The sequence below is a fragment of the Panthera onca genome, chromosome F1 (assembly GCF_046562875.1).
Source record: "Panthera onca isolate mPanOnc1 chromosome F1, mPanOnc1 haplotype 2, whole genome shotgun sequence".
In the NCBI taxonomy this organism is placed as follows: Eukaryota; Metazoa; Chordata; class Mammalia; order Carnivora; family Felidae; genus Panthera; species Panthera onca.
The window spans coordinates 71825192-71847670 of record NC_138355.1 but is presented as its reverse complement, the minus strand read 5'-3'; the positions used below and the strand labels follow the sequence as shown (position 1 = coordinate 71847670).

Sequence of the window (22479 nt, the reverse complement as noted above, 5' to 3'; positions counted from 1 at the left end):
GAATACAGTCGTAACTGGTAAAGAATTTGGTAACTAGAAATGGGATCCACTAAAAGAGAGAGAGAGAGAGAGAGAGAGAGAGAGAGAGAGAGAGCCTAATATGTGTAATTAATTGAAGAGAGAAAGAATAAATATGAGGACCTCACCTTTGCTCGCTGGAAAGTCAGTGACTTTGTTAGCAGGTGGCAAAGCATTTGGCTGTCACCTGATGCACCACAGTGTGCAGAACAGATGGCAACCTTGCTACAAGTTTAGGGAAAATGGTAGAAAAAAAATCAGGATGTTGATATGAAGTAGCACCTGGTAGTTTTCAGTAGAGACACACAGAAGAAGAATGAACTCAAACTAGAGCCAATCTAAGAGCAAATATCAAAAGAAATACAGCTTTGCTGAAATAGGGCCACTGCCTGTGGCCTGCAACCTGACAGAAGTCCTCAATGCAAAGGTCTGCCAGGTGGATGAGACTAACTGATGCCTCTTGAGCTGATTCCAGTACAACTGATTGCTCATAGTATTGAATGTCAAGGTCTGTCCTTTGTTCTGAAGTTATATCCTTCTTTGTTGGGACTTTCTTTTCATGAAATGACAGCAATGGTAGATGGTTTTGCCCCTTTTAATATCGTCATGGGGGGGGGGGGGAACTTTAGCAAACTATCTCAAATTTTTACCAGTATTTGGAATCCCAAAGTCTGGGACCTAAGGCACAGCTCTGGCCTTGGTGAGATTTCCAGAAAAGTCAGGGCCCAGAGGGGGTGGGATCTAAGGAAGACCTCATTTTCCAGCACCCCAACTGAGCCAGCCAGGGTATAGGGCATCAATGAGCAAGTAAAAGATGATCAACAGAAAAGTTTATTGAGTACAAAAGGGTAAGGAGAGTCCTCATGGGCCCATCAGGCCCCTGGTAGAGTGAGAGCTTTGCTTCAGGGCCGGCCTGGGGAGTCCTGGAAGAAGTCATTGCACATGATAGTGACCAGCGCCAGAAAAACAGCATACTCCTGGAAGTCCACCTGCTGGTCACTGTTCTCATCCAGGTCTCCCATCAGCTTCTTCAAGCCCTCCTCATCCACCTTCTCCTGAAAGCAAGAGGGAATGACTCAGCAGGTTGCTTTCCACACACCCCTGCGTCAAACACACACTTACTGGTCAGAGCCCAGCCCTCTGTCTGCACTGGGCAGCAGGCCAGTGGTGGGCAGGGAGCCCCTGGAAGCTACAAAGGGGCCCTGTGAATGAGGACAGGTAGCTGGATGTTCATCGGGGAAGGTCTCCAGTGCTCACTGCTGGGAGTGAGGAACATGCCAGGATTCCCTGGGCCCAGCGAGGTAGGCATTATCACTACCCCCATTTTGCTCATGAAGAAACTAAAAATTTCTGAATTCAGAAAAGGAAAACTTTTTAATACCTGCCAGGTACAAATGTCCCAGAGTACATGTGTTAGCTGCGCTTTTCTGTCCCTATACACCTTCTTAGTTTGGCACATAATATGGAAACTAAGATTGACAGAACTGTGGGCTCTTGGGCCAGTCATTTCCCCCTCTCTGGGCTCTGGTTTGTTCAATTCAGGGAGGGGGTTGGACAGATGGATGCCGAGGGCCCTGACAGCACACACACCCATCCTGTGGCAAGCTGCAGGGACAGCAGCGATAGGACACTCACACTTGGGCCTCACCCTCTTGGTGATGCTGTACCCCATGTTTGGTCAGCAAGACCCTCCCACCAGCTGGCCCCACTCACCCCAACAAAGCTGGGCAGCTCCTGGTGCAGAAGCGCCTTCATCTCCGCCTTACTCAGCTTGAACTTGTCACCCTCTTGGCCTGAGTACTTGTGGAAGGTGGTGACCATCACAGCCAGTGCCTGCTCCAGGGGACTGGACATCTTGGATCTGGGGCCATAGGATTGCAGGTGATGGAGACAACTTCAGCCCAGCCAGGGGGACCCACCTGCCCTTGTGTCCTAAACTCCATCTCCAAACCCCTCTCCACATCGCCCCTGAGACAGGGCCTTCCTAGGCAGGGCCCACTATGGACAGATGCTAAACCTTCCCCTGTGTTTGGAAGTCACCAAGGGAGGGGGTTCATGTCTACTCTGGTCACACTTGTGGCACACCCTTGAGGGCAGGGCTCCCCACTCTGTCTGTGGGAAGGGAAATGGCAAGGTGGCTGGAGTCCCACTTGGGTCCTCTCTATGGAGCCCCTTCCACAGGCCAGCACTGGGGAGGTGGCCTCTCCATGAGCCAGTGAGTGGGGGCTCACGGGGCTCTAGCAGCAGCCATGGCTGCAACCCAGGGTATGAGCTTCCCTGAGGAAACACTTCCGCCCCCCACCCCCACCCCTCAAGACAAGGGACTCCTAAGGCTGGGGGAGTGAGACTGGAAACGTCCTTGGGCAAGTATGTTTCCTCCACTGGACACGGGACTCTCAGAGGGATGTATTTCCCATCACACTGGAGACCTCTGAGCCAGGGTGTGCTGTCTCTATTGGATGTGGAACCAGGGAGCGTCCTATTGGGATTGGAATTAAAGAAATTGCGTGTCCTGTGCACCAGGATCACAAGGACAGAACTGAGAGGTCATCTTTTCCAAGGCTCTGCCTCTGAGAATGCTCTGAGCAGCCCCGGGAGGCTTAGAGGGTGTCCTGGGGTGAGGCCACAGTAGCTGGTGTCAGGGGCAAGGACAGCCCTGGGCCCATCCTGCTAGCTCTCAAGGCAGAGGAAATGGGAAGGGGCGGAAGGCAGAGCTATGGAACTACACAGGACAGGGACCCAGGCAGCCCACACACTTGACATCCCTGGCCCTTGTCCCTTAGTCTTGCTAGAATCCTGGACTTTGCAAAAACAAAAAACAAAACCAAACAAACTCAGGACTCTCATTAAAGCACCCACACACATGTCATATTCCTGGGCCAAGGCCCCCAAGAAGGGTCTCTAGACTGAGATGCCCAGACCGTGAGACCTAAGAGAAGGCCACAGAGTAACCCCTAAATGAGACCTCACAGAAGAACCTGGAAAAAGCCCTCAATCAGACACTTCACAGAAGGTCACCCAAAGGGAGAGGCCCTGAATGAGAAAAGCAACTATGGAGACAAAGATTAAGACAAAGGAACAAGGTGGAGACCCAGGGGGCCTCCTAACCAGCCCTCAGCAGGACAGACACACTCACCAGACCAGATGGCAGAGAGGTTCTGGAAGGAAAGCCAAGGGCCAGGTGCGTACAGTGGGGTTTATATCCCGCCCCACTGGCCCCCAACGTGCCCTAACCTGATCCCGCCAAAGCCTGGCCTCCTGCCACCCCCACCCACTCCCTACTGGCCCCCTCCCTCCCAGAGACTGCTAGCTCCAACCCAGCCTGCCACCCAGAAGAGAAGGCCCCTTCTAGGCCACAGAGGGGGCTGGGAGGCACCATGGGGAAGGGGCAGCCAGGACCCAGGGTGAGGGGAGATAGCCCCTGTTTGTGGGCCTAGAGACTCATGCCAGCCTTGCTCTTAGGACACATGCCTTCGAGTCACAGCTCATGTGTGAGTCAGGCTACAGGCACCCAGGGACTTCCCAGACCTCGTGTGTGTGTGTGTGTGTGTGTGTGTGTGTGTGTGTGTGTGTTGAGTGTGCGGGCACGCATGTGTGCACACGCGCGTGTGTTCGAGCTGACTGGGGCGGGGCAGGGAAGCTTCAGAGCTGTCGGCACAATTCTCCTTGGTGAGGTAATGAGGGAAGCATGTGCCTGAAAACACCGTGACAGGCCCCCTTTGGGTAGGGAGGCGCCCGGAAGGAGGCAGGAAGGCAGGGAGAGACACCAGTAGCCCGTGTGCACAGTAAGGAAGCCCCTGCAGGTTTGGAAGGGAGAAGGGAAATCTTGGCGCCCTTCTCCGAGGGTGGGTGAGTGAGGAGGGGCCGCGGGCGGGCCTCCGCCCTCCCACACCCCATCCCTGCAGACTCCTCCCCTTGCCCAGAGGGAGGCAAACACGCCGCGGGGGCGTTCGGGACCCAGCCCAGGGGAGGGGCTCTCCGGGAAGAGCTGGCTTCTTGCTGTCCCCTCCCAAGCTCCCCCTCTCCCCCCACCCGTGTGGGCACCGCCCTTCCTGCCGGCCCATCTCCCCTCCCTCCTCCAGATGTCCCGAAGCCTCTTCCCCTCCCCCAGCGCCCCCGGTCCTAGGTGACTCACCCACCCTTCCAGGCCCAGATGCCCAGGCAGTGACTCAGCGACACCAGCCTACTCCCTGGAGGCCAGGGCAGCGGCGGAAACCCCTACCCAGCCTGGGAGGAGACCCTGCGCAGGACCCACCCTGGGAGCTTTGAGGTAGACAGCACAGAGGAGCTGGGACCAAGGGCTGACAGGATCAGAGGGAAACCAGGCTGCTTTCTTCCCGGGGTCACCATGGGACTTGGGGCAGCCTGAACCGTGCAGGTGAAGCCAGGCCTTGGAACCCACATATTTGCACAGCCACCCAGTGTCCCCTCCTGTCCAAGGCACTTGGACCCCTCATGCTACAGCTCCTCCCTGTCAAACCTTATGTCACATAAAGCCTGAAATAAAGTCTCTCACCCCAAGGGTAAGGGCCACTGTCTTTCAAAGCACTCGGTCCGTTTTCACTCCGGACCCGCTCACATGGGGCTCAGACGTGGCAGTGGTGCCCACGCCTTCTCCGCCAAGCCTGGCAGTAGGTGCGTGGACTCTGCCCCCCACCCTGCTTTCCAGCCTCCTCTGCACACACCCTAACTGCCTGCCCATCGTCCCCCGGTGTGCTGAGACCCATCGCTCCTGCTCATCCCTGCTCCCCACCTGTCCTCCTGCCAAAACCCCAACACTCTCTCAAAGTCTGGTTAGATGCCACCTACTCCATGGAGGGTTCCCAGGCCCAGCCAGACTCCACATCTACCTGCTGTCCCACACACGGGCTCTTTTTGTCCTTGTGCACTAGACAATCTCCCCCGGTTGAATCACTTGAGGGCTTGTCTTCTCTTGCCCTCACCCCCACATGGTGAGCTCACTGGGCAGGGACTGGGTCTTACCCGTTCCTGCAGGAACAAAGGGTCTCACCCACACCCAACCAGTGCTTGTGGTTACTCAAAGCCATGGGGGGCACTGGGGAGCCCCCCACTGGGATAGTATTTAGGAGCCAAGGGGCGTTCTCACCTCCCAACATCACACCATTGGTTCTGCTACCAAATCAAAACTTCTCCAGATCCCAGGAGTGGCACAGAGACACTGGGCTAGAAAACAGCCACAAACCCCTGGGGAGGCAGCTGAGCACGCTCCCCCAGCGGCAGGGACAGGGACCTGGAAGCTGGGAGAGAAGGTCAGAGAGCCACAGAAACAGAAGGACTGTGAGGGGATGTTAGAGCGGAGAGCAGCTCACAGCCAGGGTCAGCACCCGGACACCTGTCCCTAAGCAGGAGGCCAGGCCGGGATGGGGCCCAGCAAGTGTCTGTATTCCTGAGCCGGGACATTAATTTGCACTAACGCACAGTGTGACCTGAGCAACTCCCTCCCAGTCAGCAGAACAGGAGGGTTGAATAGAACGGCCCCAGGGGCCAACCCCGGTCCACATCCTCCCCGTAGCCCTGAAGGCAGAGAAGCCGGTCACAACCGGGCAGCGGGCACCGCCGGGCCTTGGGCACGTCCCTGGCAGTGACTCTGCCCGTCCCAGCCTGAGATGCTGGGTCCAGGCTTCCCCTCCTCCCAGCTCTGCAGCCGCAGGCGACCGGCCCGCCGGGTGGCTGGCTTTCCCCGCTTGGCTCCTGCCCCCTGGTGGTTGAGACCTGTCATTGCGGGCTGGTCCCTCCCTGCTCCACGTCCTGCCTCCCACCTGACCTGTTCCCCAGCCCTTACCTGCCCTGCTCCTGACTCACCCAGGAGGAGGCAGTGCTGACTCACCTCCAAGGGGCCTTCCCACACCCACACCCTCACACCTGCCTGACTTGCAAGGTGTTCCCTGGACCGCCTGCTGAGCAGCACAGGCGGACTTCTGACGGAAGCTGGATGAAGAGCCTGGGGTGAGGGGCTGGGCACTGACCAGCTCTGCCCACACACCCCTTTCCCCAGGGCCGTTTGGCAGAAAGAAAAATGGCTGCAGGGTTGGGGCCGTGGGCCCACCGTGAGACCCCCGCCAGGGCCACCACACCTCCGAGCCTCCACCCTTTCACCACAAACATCTATTATCCTTCTACCCCCCAAAATATGCTTTGAAACATTTTCTCATAACAAACTGCATTGAATAATTTGTCTAACTACCCCTGTTCGCATAGTCGACACCAGAAAGCCTGATGATCCCACCACGCAATGAGCTCGTGCTGGAGGGGTGCGGGGCTGAGGTTACCGGGCACAGGTGCCAAGGCGATCTCGGTGTATTATTCCATTTAACTTACACCACCATCCCGGGAAGCTGGTACAATCTCACCCACTTGACAACGGAGGAAACTGAGGCTCAGGGAAGTTTGCCCAAGTTCACACAATTAACAAGATGCGGCTTGCACATAGGTGGCCAAATGGTAAACTCCCTCTATAAGCCCCAATCATTAAGAACCCCGAGAGCGCTAACCTTCCAATTTCCACGCCGACCACCCTCGGTCTCTCTGCCATCCTCTCCCCACACCCACCCCTAGCCTCTTGGACTCACTTCTCAATTCACCAGTGCCCAGGGGCCCATATCCTGCACCTGCTCTGGTCTGGCATCTCCAACCACCCCTTTTCTCTTGCCTCCAATTGCACTCGGCCTCTATTTTAAGCAAGCTTAAAAGAAGCCTTCACTGGACCTCCCACTTCCCTTAGGACCCCTCTTGGCCACAAATAACACCACCATCCACCTGATGAAAGCTGGCTGTCCTCCTAGCCTCCTGCTTCCCCCTCACTGCCCTCCAGATGGCGGTCAGGCCACCTGCCTACTCAATACCACTCATCTCTGTCACTGCCTGAGCTGCTGTCACATCACCGTTCCTGAGCCGCTGTGCGCACAGCTGGACTCCCCTCCCACCCTGCCCCTGCCCCTGCCCCTGCTCCAACCCCTTCTCAGCTCTGCCAGGCTGATCTTCTTAAATTCAAATCTGAGCATGTAACCCCTCAGGTGAAAACATAATGATGTCTTATAATTTTTAGGAGAAGGCCACCAAGCATGACACGCCTTCCCCGGGGACCAATCTCGCTGACGCACAGGCCACAGGCTCCCATGCCTGAGGGCCCTTCCTAAGCCATTCATTATCTCGGTTTGTCCCCTGTCGCTCAAAGATCACCTCCTCTGTGCACCACCCGAATGAATCTGCTCTCCAGCCTCCCCAAATGCTAGAGCGCACATGCACATAGTTTTTAGGGGTTCTTCTGGCCCCCTTCCCCACAACAGCAACTTTTATGAGACTGTTTCTTTATGTGTCTCCCCCACTAGCCTGGGCTGCTGACAAATAGAATGAGTATCGCTCATTCCCAGTGTCCCCAGTGTCTGATGCAGAGCAGATGTCTAGCGAATGGCCAGTGCTGTCCCTCATTGCCACTGTCCTCCCCCCTTCCTTCAACACCACATTTCCAGACCAGGCTGTATCTGCCCCCCTAAACCTTCTAGATGCCAACTTGCTACCATTGTACCCACCCAACTCTCTCCAGTGTCACCAGATGCCTCCTTGCCCATGCCAGCGCTTTGGGAAAGAGGCAGTTTAGCTCCCCACCACCCAGAAGGGCTTCTAGCAGGGAGGAGCCCTTCTGCTCTTCCTCCTGTCAACAAGGAAGAGGTGAGAGTCTAGCTGTGGCTCTGCTTTCTCAATCAGCACCTTCCTCACCTCCCTGGTGAGGCCAGCCCTGCTGGGCAGCTGCCCTCTGTGCCGAGGTGGGGAAGGTCAGTTCAGGAAGCAGCAGGAGAGGAACACACCATTAACGAGGCTCATTCCTCAGGGGATCTGGTCAGGAACAAACCACTTCTTGTGCCCCCAACCTCCAGCCATGCCCACCAGCATCCCTGTCCTCGTGAAGAAAGCAGACAGTCCCCTGTACTGCTGGACCTCGGGTTTGGGGACTGGCCTCCCCTCCCCACAACTCTTTACAGAGTCAGTGTACAGAGGCCTGTAGCTCCTGAGGTCTGGTGTCTGTCTGACTCAGAAGCCTGAGACTCTTCACCCTGCCCCCACCCCTGCCTGCAGCTCCCTCACCGCCTCGCAGCCTGGGGGCCAGCTGCTATCCCAGCAAGCAGCAGGCCTGGGTTGGCAAAGCTCTACTGTTTGCCAGAATGGAGGTTCCAAGGGTGGAAGACGTTACTTGGTAAGACTGGTGCCAATAGGAATCAACATAAAGCAGAAAGACTAACGCTATTCCCAGAAACACCCAACATGAGAGATGCATTCTGATGAACCCAGGAGCTTCTCGAATCTCAGAAAGGGAACAGGGCAGTTTCAAAAAGAAGAAAGTTGACTCAGGAAGGTGAGCAGTGATTTTAAAAATTACAGTGTTGCTCATGAGGAGGTGGTTTAAAGAGAGACGTTTTAAGAGATCGATGTGCAATGCCAGGAAACGGTGGCAGCAGAGAAGACGCTGAATTCTGGGTTTTCACCTTGACCTCACCATGTTCTCATTCTATCAGTCAGGGTCTTCCAGCTGTAAGAGACAGAAGCTCAATGAGGCAAAAAAGGGAATGTACTGTGTTACATAGCTGGTAATATCACCGAGATAATTCAAAGGATCCATGAACCATAGCCTTGGGGCTAGAACAGGGGACTCAGCACCATCCATCCAGCCATCCATCCACCCATCCTTCTCTCATCACTGTTCATCTCTTTGCACATTGGCTTTACTCTTACCACAGCAGAACAAGGAATGTAGCCACAGTCTGTCCCAGCTTTATAAACCCAGTGCTCTTCCCAGGAAGAGCCCTCATGGGCCCTGCTTGGTTCACACACTTAGCCATGAACCAATCCCAGTGTCTAGGGAGTCAGGGTGATATGACTGGCCAGGGTGGGTCAGGTTCCCAGCTCTGTGGTCAAGGGACTCTCACCAGAAGAAGGATGAAAGTTACCACAGTCACTACACTAGCCATTGACATTACAGACGGTCCTTAATCTCCCTCAAAACATCAGTTTCCTCTCCTGTATTGTGAGGATGCTATCACACCCCTCACAGATCAAATAAGATGACACATATAAAGCACAGAGTGAGCACCAATGAGTGTTTTAGATACAGCAGAAAAAATCATGACATACAGTTAGAACCAACATCATTGCCGAGATGGGGTTGTCTGACATCTCAGCAACATGAAAGTACAATCAAACCCCATACAGCCCCTAAAACATAAGGACAATACTTTGGGGCGCCTGGGTGGCTCAGTTGGTTAAGCATCCAACTTTGCTTCAGGTCCTGATCTCAGGGTTCGTGCATTCGAGCCCCACACTGGGCTCTGTGCTGATAGCTCGGAGCCTGGATCCTGCTTTGGATTCTGTGTCTCCCTCTCTCTGCCCCTCTCCTGTTCTATACTGTCTCTCTGGCTCTCAAAAATGAATAAACATTTAAAAACTAAAATAAAAAGAACAATAATTTATCCCCGTTTTCCTTGTTAATATTTATTTGTCCTTTGAAACTTCATTTGGTCATCTGCTAATATCAGATATTAACAGTTTAGGAAAAAATAATAAAGTAAATCAGGGGCACCTGGGTGACTCAGTTAAGCACCCGGCTCTTGATTTTGGCTCCGGTCATGATCCCAGGGTCATGGGATCCAGCCCCATGTCAGGATCCACACTGACCCAACCTCTGCTTGGGATTCTCTCTCACCCTCTCTCTCTGCTGCTCCCCACTCACTCTCCCACTCTCTCTCAAAATAAGTAAATAAACTTTAAAATAATAATAATAGTAAAGTCAATCTTAAAATTGAGAAAAATCTGTTCATACGCTTGATTGTTTCTCCTAGCTTTGAAATTATCACACTTTTCCCACTATAATTGGCAAAACACCCAGGTCCAGCTGCAAAAACAGCGGAGTTTTGCTGATCTAGTTCAATGCCTCCCTACACTCCATCTCATAGACAAGCAAACCGATTCCGTGCATAGGGGTAGACACTCACACCACCCTGCCAGCTTACTCAGGTAACCCATTAAGACCATCCACCTCCAGTTACCCTGGCTCTCTGTTCACCAACTAGCCTCTGGCTTGCATTTGGATTCTCAAAGGGACTTTCCTCCTGGGAAGAAATTGAGCTGATTTCTGGAATGTTTGGGTTTCCCATGCAGTTGTAAGAATGAAGAAGAATTAATCTCTCAGAACAAGATCACCGCTAAGCGAAGTGATAAAAAAAAAAAAAAAAAAAAATGACTTTCTGAACCTGCACAGCTTTGAGCTAAACATCTGCTCTTAAGAAAGAGAGAGGGCTGCTGGCAGGTAGGAGGGAAGAAACCAAAGTTTACTGAGTGCTTGCTCTGTGTAGCCATTGTTTTAAGTTCAATGCATACATTACCTAACTTAATCCTCCCAACCACCCTATACTGTGGGCAATGTCTGTGATTAATAGATCAGAAAACAGAAGCTCAGGGGATTAAGTATAGAGCCAGGATCTGAACTCAGGAGCCCCGCTCCTCAGTCACCTTCACGGCCACCTCTCCACCTCAAGCCCCTTCCCTGGCTGCTTCCTGGCTCCTCTTCCTGTTCCTATGCCTGCTGGTGGGGCTGTCATTAGTCTCTACACTTCTCTCTCTTGCTTGCTTCTAGTTGTCTCCTTCCTCTCTCTCTCTCCCAGTTTCTCAGAGCATCATCATCCTTCAGTGTAGACAACTCCTAAAATGAAAGGGTTTGAATCTGCGCTCAGACAGCCCAACAGCCCAGCCCCAGGTCCTGCTACTTCCCCAGACATCCCGGCCCCAACATGGGCATCATCTCTGCCTTGCACTATAGAGCCTCAGACCCGGCCGGGCAGCCTTGCCAGCCACAGTGCGGCTGGACTTTCCTGGGAACCCACCTCGCTGATCCTTCCTCTCTGTGCCTGCAGCTGCTGCCTCCTGGCCAGTCTCTGCCTGGACTCCCTTCTTTGGGGAGTCACCATGTATCCACGTATCCATTCTGTCAGTCACTTGTTCAAAAACCTTCTACGCCTCTCTACTGACCAACACATCACTTAAACTCTTCAGTGTGGCTCTCAAGGATCCAACTCTTCAGCTCGTTCCTTATGCATGCACTCAGCAAATATTTATTTGGTAGTGACATTGCACTAGGCCCGAGGGACACATCAGTAAGTAAAACAGACATATCCCTGGCCCCAGTGGAGCCTGTAATCAAACAGGGAAGATGGGACACAAATATAAAGCGCAAGTTGTAGCAAGGGCTATGAACGCAAACAAGGGGCACAAGACAGAATCGTCGCCTGGGCGGGGAAGCCAGGAAAGGACTTGTGAAGGAGGAGGCCTGACGGATGAGGAGTCACCCACACGGGGAGGGGAGGGCGTGCACTCCAGGCATGGCCCAGGGATGGGAAGGAGTTTGGGGTGTGAAAGGAGAAAAGAGCGGTGTGGGGGGGCCATGGATAGTGAAAGGGAGAAGGGCATGAGATGGAACTGAGGTTAGGAGGGGCCAAATCATGCAGAGCCTTGTAGGCCAGCATAAGGACTTTGGGTTTTACTCTGGGTACAACAGGAAGCCATTGGAGCGCTTTAAGTAAAAGAATGGCATAGGGGCACCTGGATGGCCCGGTCAGTTGAGCATCTGACTTCAGCTCAGGCCATGATCTCGGATTCTGTGTCTCCCTCTCTTTGTCCCTCCCCTGCTCACACTCTGTGTCTCTCTCTCTCTGAAAAATAATAAACATTAAAAACATTTTTTTAAAAAGAATGGCATAATCTAATTTAGGTCTGAAAGATGATTCTGGGGGAGCAGGGCACCTGGCTGGCTATCGGTAGAGCGTGTGACTCTTGATCTCAGGTTTGTGAGTTCAAGCCCTACATTGGGCACAGAGCCTACTTAAAAAATAATAATAACAACAATTAAAAAAAAAAGAAAGAAAGAAAGATGAGGCACCTGAATGGCTCAGTCAGTTAAGCGTCCAACTGCAGCTCAGGTCATGATCTCATAGCTCATGAGTTCGAGCCCTGCATCAGGCTCTCTGCTGTCAGTGCAGAGTCTGGAGCCTGCTTCAGATTGTTTCTCCCTCTCTCTCTCTGCCTCTTCCCCACTCATGCTTTGTCTCTCTTCCTCTCTCAAAAATAAATAAAGATTAAAAAAAAAAAAAAAGATGATTCTCAGGCATCTGGGTGGTTCAGTTGGTTGAGCTTCCGACTTTCACTCAGGTCATGATCTCACAGCTTGTGGGTTCGAGCCCTGCATCGGGCTGTCAGCGCAGAGCCTACTTTAGATCCTCTGTCCCCATACACTCTCTCTCTAAAAAATAAATAAACATTTAAAAATTAATTACTTAATTATTTAATTAAAATAAAAAAGATGATTCTGGAAACCCTCAGAGAAGGGTGGCAAAGTGGAGGTATTTTTTATTTGTCCACTTCAGAACCTCACTAAGAATCAACAAACGAAACGAAACAACATGTAAAGGGAAGAAACAACAAAGAAAGGGAAGAAATCAACAAACGAAACAACATGTAAAGGGAAGAAAAGACCGTGTTTAATGAAACTTGTATAGCTGTAAGCCACACATCCTGAAGGCACCTGCCAAGCGTTGTTACGTGTGAGTCTAAGCAAGGGCATTCCGTGACAGCATAAACATGCTCCCTGAGCCCTTGGATAGAACATAGCCAATGTCCCTTTGACGGAAGCAGTAACACTGAGAACAGGCTGAGGAGAGGCTTCCCTGGAGACCTCGTTTGACAGGATAGCAGGGAAGGGGTAGCTTAAGAAGAAACCATGCTGGCATGACAGTCCTACTGCTTTGTCACATGGCCTCCTGGTCAAGGATGAACCGGGGTGGGCAGAGCAGAACAAGAGGCAGAGAATGTCAGATCGCGTGCCACCAAGTGCTACTGGGACGCGACCCTATCTCCCAAATCTCCCTCTCTCCAAACACTGAGAGGACACATCTCCCTCCACACATCCTCAGCTACAGCAGAGCCACTGCACTCCCACCCACCCTACAGCACACCACCCTTCAGGCGGTAACTGGCTCCACTCAAAGTAAATAATTACCCAAAAGGATCTTTCTATCTTTTAATGTTTATTTATTTTTGAGAGAGAGAGAGAGAGCGCGCGCAAGTCAGGGAGGGGCAGAGGGAGACACAGAATCTGAAACAGGTTCCAAGCTCCACAGAGGCCCATATGGGGCTCAAACCCACGAACCATGAGATTATGACCTGAGCCAAAGTCGAATACTCAATAGACTGAGCCACCCAGGCTCCCCAAGGATCTTTTTTTTTTTTTATAACATTTTATTTTTAAGTAATCTCTACACCTAACACGGGGCTTAAACTGAGATCGAGTCACGTGCTCCACCTACTGAGCCAGCCAGGCGCCCCCGAAAGGATCATCTTCTTAAAAAATTCATGTAACGCAACATCCTTTCTAAAAATAAGTTTTAAAAAGAGATACAAAGCTTCAAAGAAAAGATTATATAGCAAAAGTAGGTGGAGAAGGGAGAATTAGAAGAATTCCAGAGTGAAATAAAAGGGAAAGATCAGAACATTACATAGATAAAGACCATATTTTAAAGTAAACACAATGGAAAACAAAATCAGCATAATGAATAGGTTTAAGAAAAATCAGGAAAGGGGACTGGAAAAACACAAGAATGAAAACGTCATTTTTGGATAGAAGGTGAGATGTGGCAAACTCAAAGTCCAACCAACATGGAACTGGTATTCCTAAACAAAACAAATCGAAAAAGATAATCTAAAATAAACATTTGACTCTAGATCTAATGAGCACACCATATTCCAAGAGAAAAAATGACCCTGAATTATCAAAACCAAGACATATACTAAAGTTATTGTGTTAAGAAAAAAGACTTAGACTTCCATTTCTATCTGGCTAAAATATGACAGTCATACTTTTTAAGTTCATAGCTAAGCTCACAAGAAAGTGAAGGCAATCCTCAGAGGCCCAACGCAAAGGAAGAATGAAAAACCAAGTACGCACGAACCCATACCACAGCCGTCCTTGGGAAGGCATGGTTTCTGGTCTCAGGAAACAAAGAACTCCAGTTCTTAAGGATCAACTGAGAAGAGATAAGTCTTTTTATCTGCAAGTAACTGGGAATTGGAAAGTCCCCTACGTGAAGCAAAGACCCTCAGAAGACTACTCCCCTTTAGCGAAAAAATGGCCTGAAGGAAAAATCTCCCACCAGTAAAATGAGATTACAAGGAAGCTTGTATTTCTTGATCTGGGTTTACATGGGGAAAAATGGTTTTCCTAGAGAAATGTTAACCATGGGCCTGCTTTCATGCAAATTTGGGATTTTAGTTTACAGGGCTGGAGTGGTCCAGAAAATCCCAAAGCAAGAAATTAACATAAAAAGTGGTGTTAATGGGGCACCGGGGTGGCTCAGTCGGTTAAGTGTCAGACTTGGGCTCAGGTCATGATCTCTCGGTTGGTGAGTTGGTTGGTGAGTTGGAGCCCCACGTTGGGCTCTGTGGTGACAGCTTAGAGCCTGGAGCCTGCTTTGGATTCTGTGTCTCCCTCTCTCTCTGGGGCTCCCCTGTTCACACTCTGTCTCTCTCTCAAAAATAAATAAACATAAAAAAAAAAAAGGTGGTGTTAAACTGGTAATGGCCTTGGGGCACTTAGGAAAAGGAAGCAAACTGGACTTGAAGGCCCACATCTTTGAACCAGATTAACCAGATTCCCCCAGATAAAGCTGAGATAGAAATTTCAAAAATTACATAAAATGTGCAGTTCTGCAGGAAAATATATGTATGTGTGAGTGTGTGTGTGTGTGTGTGTGTGTGTATACACATAGGTTTATCAACACTAAGAAAAAACTCTGAAGACCTATAACCATAAAGAAATCGGTCAGTAGTATAAATCTACAGAACAAAGATAAAAAAAATAAAACAGAGATGATTTTTATGGGCAAGTTTATCAAATAATCAAGAGGAAAAAAACTTACACAAACTTACATTTCCAAAACAAAAAAGAGGAAATACTGCCCAACTTTATGTGGCAGGTATGAAGACAACTGCTAGTTGTCCTACTACCTGTTCTCCCCTTGCTTCCCACAGCAAGAGACCCCTTACTCTGAAGTTCAAATAAGTGCTCTCCTGTAGCCCCTGACTGAGCTCTGGCCAAGAGAAGACAGGAGGTGTATGCAACCTCTGACTCATGCTGCTGCTTAGAAAAGAGATGAGCAACTTTGACCATACAAACTAGGGACAGCTGAGCAGAACCACGAAACCAGCCCTAGACCACCAAGCCCCAGAGAGCACATGGCAAAGAAGTAAACTTCCCCCTCCTTCAAGCCACTGACACTTTTGGTGTCTGTTATACAGCCAAATCTACGTACTAGATACCAGACACCAGAAATGTCCCGTATAAGAAAGGAAGATTGAAAGGCCATCTCAATTATGCTTAAAGATGAAAAATCGAATGTCAGCAAATGGAATCTGGCATTAAACATCATGGGGTTCCTGGGTGGCTCAGTCGGTTGAGCATCCAACTCTTGATTTCAGCTTAGGTCATGATCTCATGGTTTGTGGGTTTGAACCCCGCATCGGGCTCTGTGCTGACAGCACGGAGCCTGCTTGAGATTCTCTGCCTCCCTCTCTCTCTCTCTGCCCCTCCCCTGCTCTCTGTCTCTCAAAATAAATAAACTTAAAAAAAAAAATACGTGGTGACTAAGTTTATGTCATGAATGCGGGGATGGTTTTAACATTAGAAAACATATTGGAGCGCCTGGGTGGCTCAGCTGGTTGAGCGTCCGACTTCGGCTCAGGGCATGATCTCACGGTTCATGAGCCAAGTCAGGCTCTGTGCTGATGGCTCAGAGCCTGGAGCCTGCTTCAGATTCTGTGTCTTCCTTCTCTCTGCCCCTCCCCCACTCGCACTCTGTCTCACTCTGTCTCAAAAATAAATAAACATTTAAAAAAAAAAAAACAGTCTGAGAGAAAGCACTCAAATGAGAAGAGAAATAAACCCAAGAGAAACAAATCAGGATGATGCCTGAGATACGTGGAGTCAAATTGGCTAAACTGATTATCTGAAAGGCCAAACGGGGAGGGAAAGGGAGCGAGAAGAGTGATTGGTTGGAGAACAGAGTCTCCTGGGGGCGGATGGCATTTGCATCTGGACTCTGGCAATAGATGAGCTAGAGCAAAGGGGTCTTGGCACACGATGTCATCATTAGCCTGAGGAACAGCACTTGAAGGATAAGAGAGCTGGCCTTTGGCTTGGGGACTTACACAAAAGCAGAATTAACTGAGTATTAGGAGCTGTCAAGACAACGAGACAGGAGGGAGGAAAGAGTGAGACTAAGGGTATGGAAGTAATTTTCCTGCTAAGGGAAGTATCCTCAAAGGAAAGACACACTTGGAAATTATTCAGAGTAACAGAGAGTTAAATTAAAACAACTGCAACATTTTTAAAATACAGAATGTGGGGCACAGGGGTGACTCAGTCAGTTGAGTGCCCGACTTTGGCTCAGGTCATGATATAGCGGATCCTCAGTTCGAGTCCCGCACTGGGCTCGCTGCAGCCAGCCTGTCAACACAAAGCCCACTTGGGATCCTCTGTCCCCCTCTTTCTGCCCCTCCCCCACTTGAGCTCTCCCCAAAATAAATAAATATATATTTGTTTAATGTTTAAAATAAGGGGCTCAGTCAGTTAAATGTCCGGCTCTTGATGTCGGCTCAGGTCTAGATCTCAGGATTGTGAGTTCAACCCCCACCTTAGGCCCCATGCTCAGCATGGAGCCTACTTAAAAATCAAAAGATAAGGTAGGCGCCTGGGTGGCTCAGTCGGTTAAGCGTCCCACTTCAGTTCAGGTCATGATCCCATAGTTCGTGGGTTCGAGCCCCACATCGGGTCTGTGCAGACAGCTCAGGGCCTGGAGCCTCTTTCAGATTCCGTGTGTCTGCCCCTCCCTGCTCATGCTCTGTCTCTGTCTCTCAAAAATAAACAAACATAAAAGTAAAATTAAACTAAAAATTACAAAATATTTAAAATAAAAGAATAGGAGAAAATATACCAGGCAAATACGAAGCATAAGAAATACCAGGAAGCGACCTTGATATTTGTCAGTGGGGATTCCAAGATGGAAAAAATGACGTTTCGGCCGTGGGTGCCGCCAAGCAAGCACACCACGGCCTCCCCTCCCGCCGCCCCGTCTAAGCCGGAGTCCGCGAAAGAGAGAGCCGGAGCCGCTGCGGCGGCCCCGCAATCGGAGGTCTGAGCCGCGGAACAGCGGCCGAGCGTGTGAGGAGCCGCGGGGAGCACCCACGGACCGCGTGGGGCGAGAGAGCCCAACCCGAGCGCTCCCGAGGCTTTGGGCTCCTCACGTCCCCGTGGAGGAGGTGGGCGCAGCCACGAGCGCAAGGCCACGCAAGGTGGACGGAACGGTGGTGGGAGCGAGGAGAGCTGTCTCGAGAGAAGATTCTCAAAGACCGAGCCCACGTGACGGTGAGAAAGATTTTTATCAGAGGCGTTAAAGAAGACACTAAAGAACATCATCCGAGAGATTATTATTGTTTTAAGTTTATGTATGTATGTATTTTTTTAACGTATTTATTTTTTTTTTAACGTTTATTTATTTTTGAGACAGAGAGAGAGAGAGAGAGAGAGAGAGAGCATGAACAGGGGAGGGGCAGAGAGAGAGGGAGACACAGAATCCGAAACAGGCTCCAGGCTCTGAGCTGTCAGCACAGAGCCCGACGCGGGGCTCAAACTCACAGACTGAGAGATCATGACCTGAGCCGAAGTCGGCTGCTTAACCGACTGAGCCACCCAGGCGCCCCTTAACGTATTTATTTTTGAGAGAGAGAGACAGAGCAAGCAGGGGAGGGGCAGAGAGAGAATCCAAAGCAGGCTCCTCACGCCCGATTTGGGGCTTGAACTCACAAAGGGTGAAATCATGACCTGAGCCAAAATCAAGAGTCAGACGCTCAACCGACTGAGCGTCCCGGGCGCCCCTCTTCGAGGTTATTTTGAACAGTATGGGAAAATTAAAGTGATTGAAATCATGACTGACTGAGGCAGCGGCAAAAAAGAGAGAGAGAGAGAGAGAGAGAGAGGCTTCGCTTCTTTAATGTTTGATGACCATGACTCTGTAGACAAGATTGTCATTCAGAAACACCATGCTGTGAGTGGCCACAGCTGTGAAGTGAGGAGAGCCCCATCTAAGCAGAAGATGGCTGGTGCTTCCTCCAACCAAGGAGGGCCAAGTGGTTCTGGAAATTTCTGTAGGTGAGGTGGCTTTGGTGGCAGTCGAGGTGGTGGTGGATATGGTGGCAGTGGGGATGGCTATAGCAGATTTGGTAATGACAGAAGCAACTTTGGAGGTGGTGGAAGCTATAATGATTTTGACAGTTACAAAATCAATCTTCAAATTTTGGACCCATAAAAGAAATTTTGGAGGCAGAAGCTCTGGCCCCCGTCACGGTGGAGGCCAATACTTTGCCAAACCACGAAACCAAGGTGGCTGTGGCAGTTCCAGCAGCGGCAGTAGCTGTGGCAGGGGCAGAAGGTTTTAATTACTGGCAGGAAACAGAGCTTAGCAGGAGAGGAGACCAGAGATGTGACAGGGGAGCTGCAGGTTACAACAGATCTGTGGACTCAGCCGAGCACAGTGGTGGCAGGACCCGGCTGCTACGGAGAAGACGTTTTAGACAATACTCGTGTGTACGGGCAAAAAACTCCAGGACTGTATTGGGGACTAATTGTAAAACAGGTTGTTTTAGTCTCTGTTCTAGAAAGCGGAAAGCACTCCAACAAAGGGTTTTAATACAGATTTTTTTGTGTACCCATGCTGCTGATTGCTAAATGTAATAGTCTGATCATGACGCTGAATAAATGTGTCTTCAAAAAAGAAAAAAAAGTTGGAAAAAATGAGACAAAGAGAAACATAATATAGTAAAATACAAATATCATAAATATAAAAGCACCAATAATATAGCCTCAAAATATAAAAAGCAACAATGAACAAACCTTTTGGAAAAAATAAATAGATAAATTATGGTTAGAGATTTTAACTTACTCTTCTCAGAAACTGATTGATCAAGGAGATAAAAATAAGCAGAGATATAAAATAGCTGAATAATCTTATTGATAAATTCAAGTTATTGGAAAATATAGACTTCTTCACCTGACAAAGAGAAAATACACATTCTTTTCTGACACATGTAGCTCATATAATATTGAATATGTTCTAGAACACAAAAGAAACCTCAATAAATTCCAAAGAATCATTATTATATGGATTATAATTATAATTATGCTTTCTTGCTCTTATAAAAATTTCTAATTAATAGATAATAAATAATTTAAAAGAAAGGGAAAAAACTGAAACAGTCCTAATGTCTATCAACAGGCGTATATATAAATAAATTACAGCACATTCAAACGTTGAAATATAATGCGATAGTGAAAATGAGTGAATTCCATCAATATGGATAAATCTCTTAATTTCAGCAAAAAATAATTTTCAGGGGCGTCTGGCTGGCTCAGTCAGCAGAGCATGCAACTCTTGAACTTGGGGTTGTCAGTTTGAACCCCTCATTGGGTGTGGAGCCTACATAAGAAAAAACAAAAAAGAAAAGAAAAAAGAATTTACAGAAGTTGTACATTATAATATCATGTAAAGTGCAAAAACATACAATACTAAATAATATATTGCTTAGAAATATGTACGTTATATGATCAAAATTATTTTTTTGCAAATTGAGGGAATCATAAACCCACAATTCAAGATGGTGGCTATGGCCATCGAGGGGCCAGGCAATATAAGGCCTCACATGGAAGCTTTAATTAGATCTGTAAGTTTTGTTTTATTTTAAGTGATCTAAAGCAAATATTTTTTAATTTTTTTAATGTTTATTTATTTTTAAGAGAAAGAGTGAGCAGGGGAGGGACAGAGAGAGGGAGACACGGAATCCAAAGCAGTAACGCAAATATTTTTTAAATGGTCAAATTCAGTAAAGCTTATAGTTAGATATTGTGCTATTTTCTACTTTTCCATACACTTGAAATATTTCATCATTAAAATAGTAGGAAAAGGAAAAGAAAAGAAGAGAAGAGAGAGCATCCATTAAGAAAAAGCAAGCCGCAGATAAGGTATGAAAACCGTGTTAGACCATCCTAAGGGCAGCAGAAGGTGGAGCTCAGAGAGAATGTGTGGCCCCAGGCGTCCTTGCAGGCTGAAAGGACTCAGGGAATCCAGAAGCCAAGAGCCCTTTGAAATCCCACAAACAAATGAATCAGATAAAGGCCGCAGGAATGAATAAGCCGGGCTGAAAGATCCGTCTGTGAGCACTGGATTCTTAGAACCAAGACTAACGTTGCCTTGGAGATCATGGTTACAAAACAGAATATAAATACCAGAAACGTCGACATTTTAAAATTAACTGATAGAACTATCAGAAATTGGTAGATTGGGGCAGGGAGAAGGGAAGCGTAAATGTACTATTTTCCTCATCTTTGCAGCAGAGTCCAAAGATGTCGTCTAAAATGAAAATGTGATTAGGAGTTGTTATGTTTTTAATTTTAAAAAATTTTTTAATGTTTATTTTTGAGAGAGAGAGAGAGAGACAGAGCGTGAGCAGGGGAGGGGCAGAGAGAGAGAGGGAGACACAGAATCCGAAACAGGCTCCAGGCTCTGAGCTGTCAGCACAGAGCCCAACATGGGGCTTGAACCTACAAACCGCAAGATCATGACCTGAGCCAAAGTCAGATGCTTAGACGACTGAGCCACCCAGGTGCCTCAGGAGTTGTGTTGTAATCTCTAGACTCTTTTACAAATTAATGTTTCTCATGATGAAAAACATTTATCTGAAGTTCAGTATTTTGTTCCTTCTCGGTCTGACATTTTCCTCTTTTGTTATCTGCAAGTAAAACTTAAATTATACTTTTTATTATAAATGACATGTATTATGGTCCATTTTTGTGACTTTTTCTTGCAAGTCTATCTCTCAGTCTTTCTAGCTGTCTATACCGCAAGAGATACACGTGGTGTTCATCCAACGTTAGTGCTTATTTCTGGGTGGTTGGGATAGCGATTACTTTGTTGCATCAAGTATTTCAACACTTTGCTTAATTTTGTGTTATTGCTGCTACTGCTGAGTGGGGAAAGGGTTAACGCTAGGCCGGGAGATAAGGGGGCGGGGGTGCGGCAGGCTGCAGGGGCAAGAGGGAAGCTGAAGAAGTGGTGGGGGGTTGGGGAAAAAAAGGATAAACGTATTCCAGACCTGCCTGAGCCAGGTGCATGCCTCGAGTCTCACAAACTTTCCGATAAGGTCCCAATAGAAAGTCAGGGACAGAAATCCTCAGCGGCTCCCCAGTTGGGGCCCCTGTCACTCTTGAGAGCTTCATACTTTCCCTCAATAAACTCATTTTGCTCACTCTCTGCTGTCGGGGAGATCTGTTCTTCAACAAGGACAAGCGTCTCTCCCACCTCCTGCAAGGGAAGTGGGTAGGGGACATTCTAAAAAAGAAGCAGAGGGGCACTTGGGGTGGGGGGGAGGCGCACAGTCAAGCATCTGACTCCGATTTCGGCTCAGGTCACGATCTCACCACCCGGAGATGGAGCCCGAAGTGAGGCCTGCTTGGGATCCTTCCTCTCTCTCTCTCTTTCTCTCTCCCTCCCTCCCTCCCTCTCTCGAAATAAATACATAAACTTAAAAAAAAGAAGCAGAAAAGATGAGCTGAGCAGTTGTTTCTAAGGAGAGGTTGAGGGTTCTGTGCTGACAGCCGGGAGCCTGGCACCTGCTTCGGATTCTGTGTCTCCCTCTCCCTCTGCCCCTCCCCTGCTCACGCTCTGTCTCTGTCTCTGTCTCTCAAAAATAAATCAACATTTAAAAATTTTTTTAATTAAAAAAAAGAAGAAGTTGAAGCAGGACAAGCAGGAAGGAGACTGCCCATGCAGGGTGGGGGACAGAGGGCCTCAACTGATGGGAAGAGCATTAGAGAGGGAAAGAAGTGGGACATATGAGACTGAGTTTTGAGGCAGAACACTAGAACTCACGGATGAATTGGATGTGGGGAGGGAGGGGAAGGAGGAGCGTGGGGAGACGTCGACTGGACTCTGAGACCGAGTGGCTGGTGGGGGGAGGATTTGGAGGGAAAACCAGGAGGCCGGTTTGGGACTGGCGTGTGATCGTCCACGTGGACACTCATCACCTCAGCAGGGACTGCACCCTTTCTGTGCGAGGCACGGAGGACACCCCAGGAGACATGACCGGCAAGGTGCCCTCCCTCCTGGAGCTCACCTTGCGGGGGTGAGAGGCCACGAACAATGAGTGAAGCACACAGTACTCCAGAAGTTAAAGTGCAATGTGGACAAATAAAGCCGGAAGGAGGAAGCGCCTGCACAGAGGTTCAGTTTTAAGGACAGTGGCCACGGAAGGCTCCACAGGAACAGCCACATTAAGCAAAGGCCTCAAGTAGAAGAG

At 49.2% G+C, this 22479-nt stretch overlaps 1 protein-coding gene across 5 annotated transcripts; it reads right to left on the bottom strand.

Moving 5' to 3' along the window:
* Window positions 1-833: 833 nt before the first annotated feature.
* On the bottom strand, window positions 834-4650 carry S100A2 (S100 calcium binding protein A2). 5 transcript variants are annotated; one of them, XM_060644882.3, is made up of 3 exons: window positions 4535-4650; window positions 1732-1879; window positions 834-1073 (listed from the first exon to the last, which is right to left on the bottom strand). In XM_060644882.3, exons 2-3 carry the CDS (start codon window positions 1870-1872, stop codon window positions 921-923), a joined length of 294 nt encoding a protein of 97 aa, XP_060500865.2. In that variant the 5' UTR covers window positions 1873-1879; window positions 4535-4650; the 3' UTR covers window positions 834-920. The 5 variants fall into 5 exon arrangements, with proteins under 5 accessions (XP_060500865.2, XP_060500866.2, XP_060500867.2 ...); XM_060644883.3 differs by lacking the exon at window positions 4535-4650 and adding an exon at window positions 4154-4267; XM_060644884.3 differs by lacking the exon at window positions 4535-4650 and adding an exon at window positions 4158-4237.
* Window positions 4651-22479: the final 17829 nt, after the last annotated feature.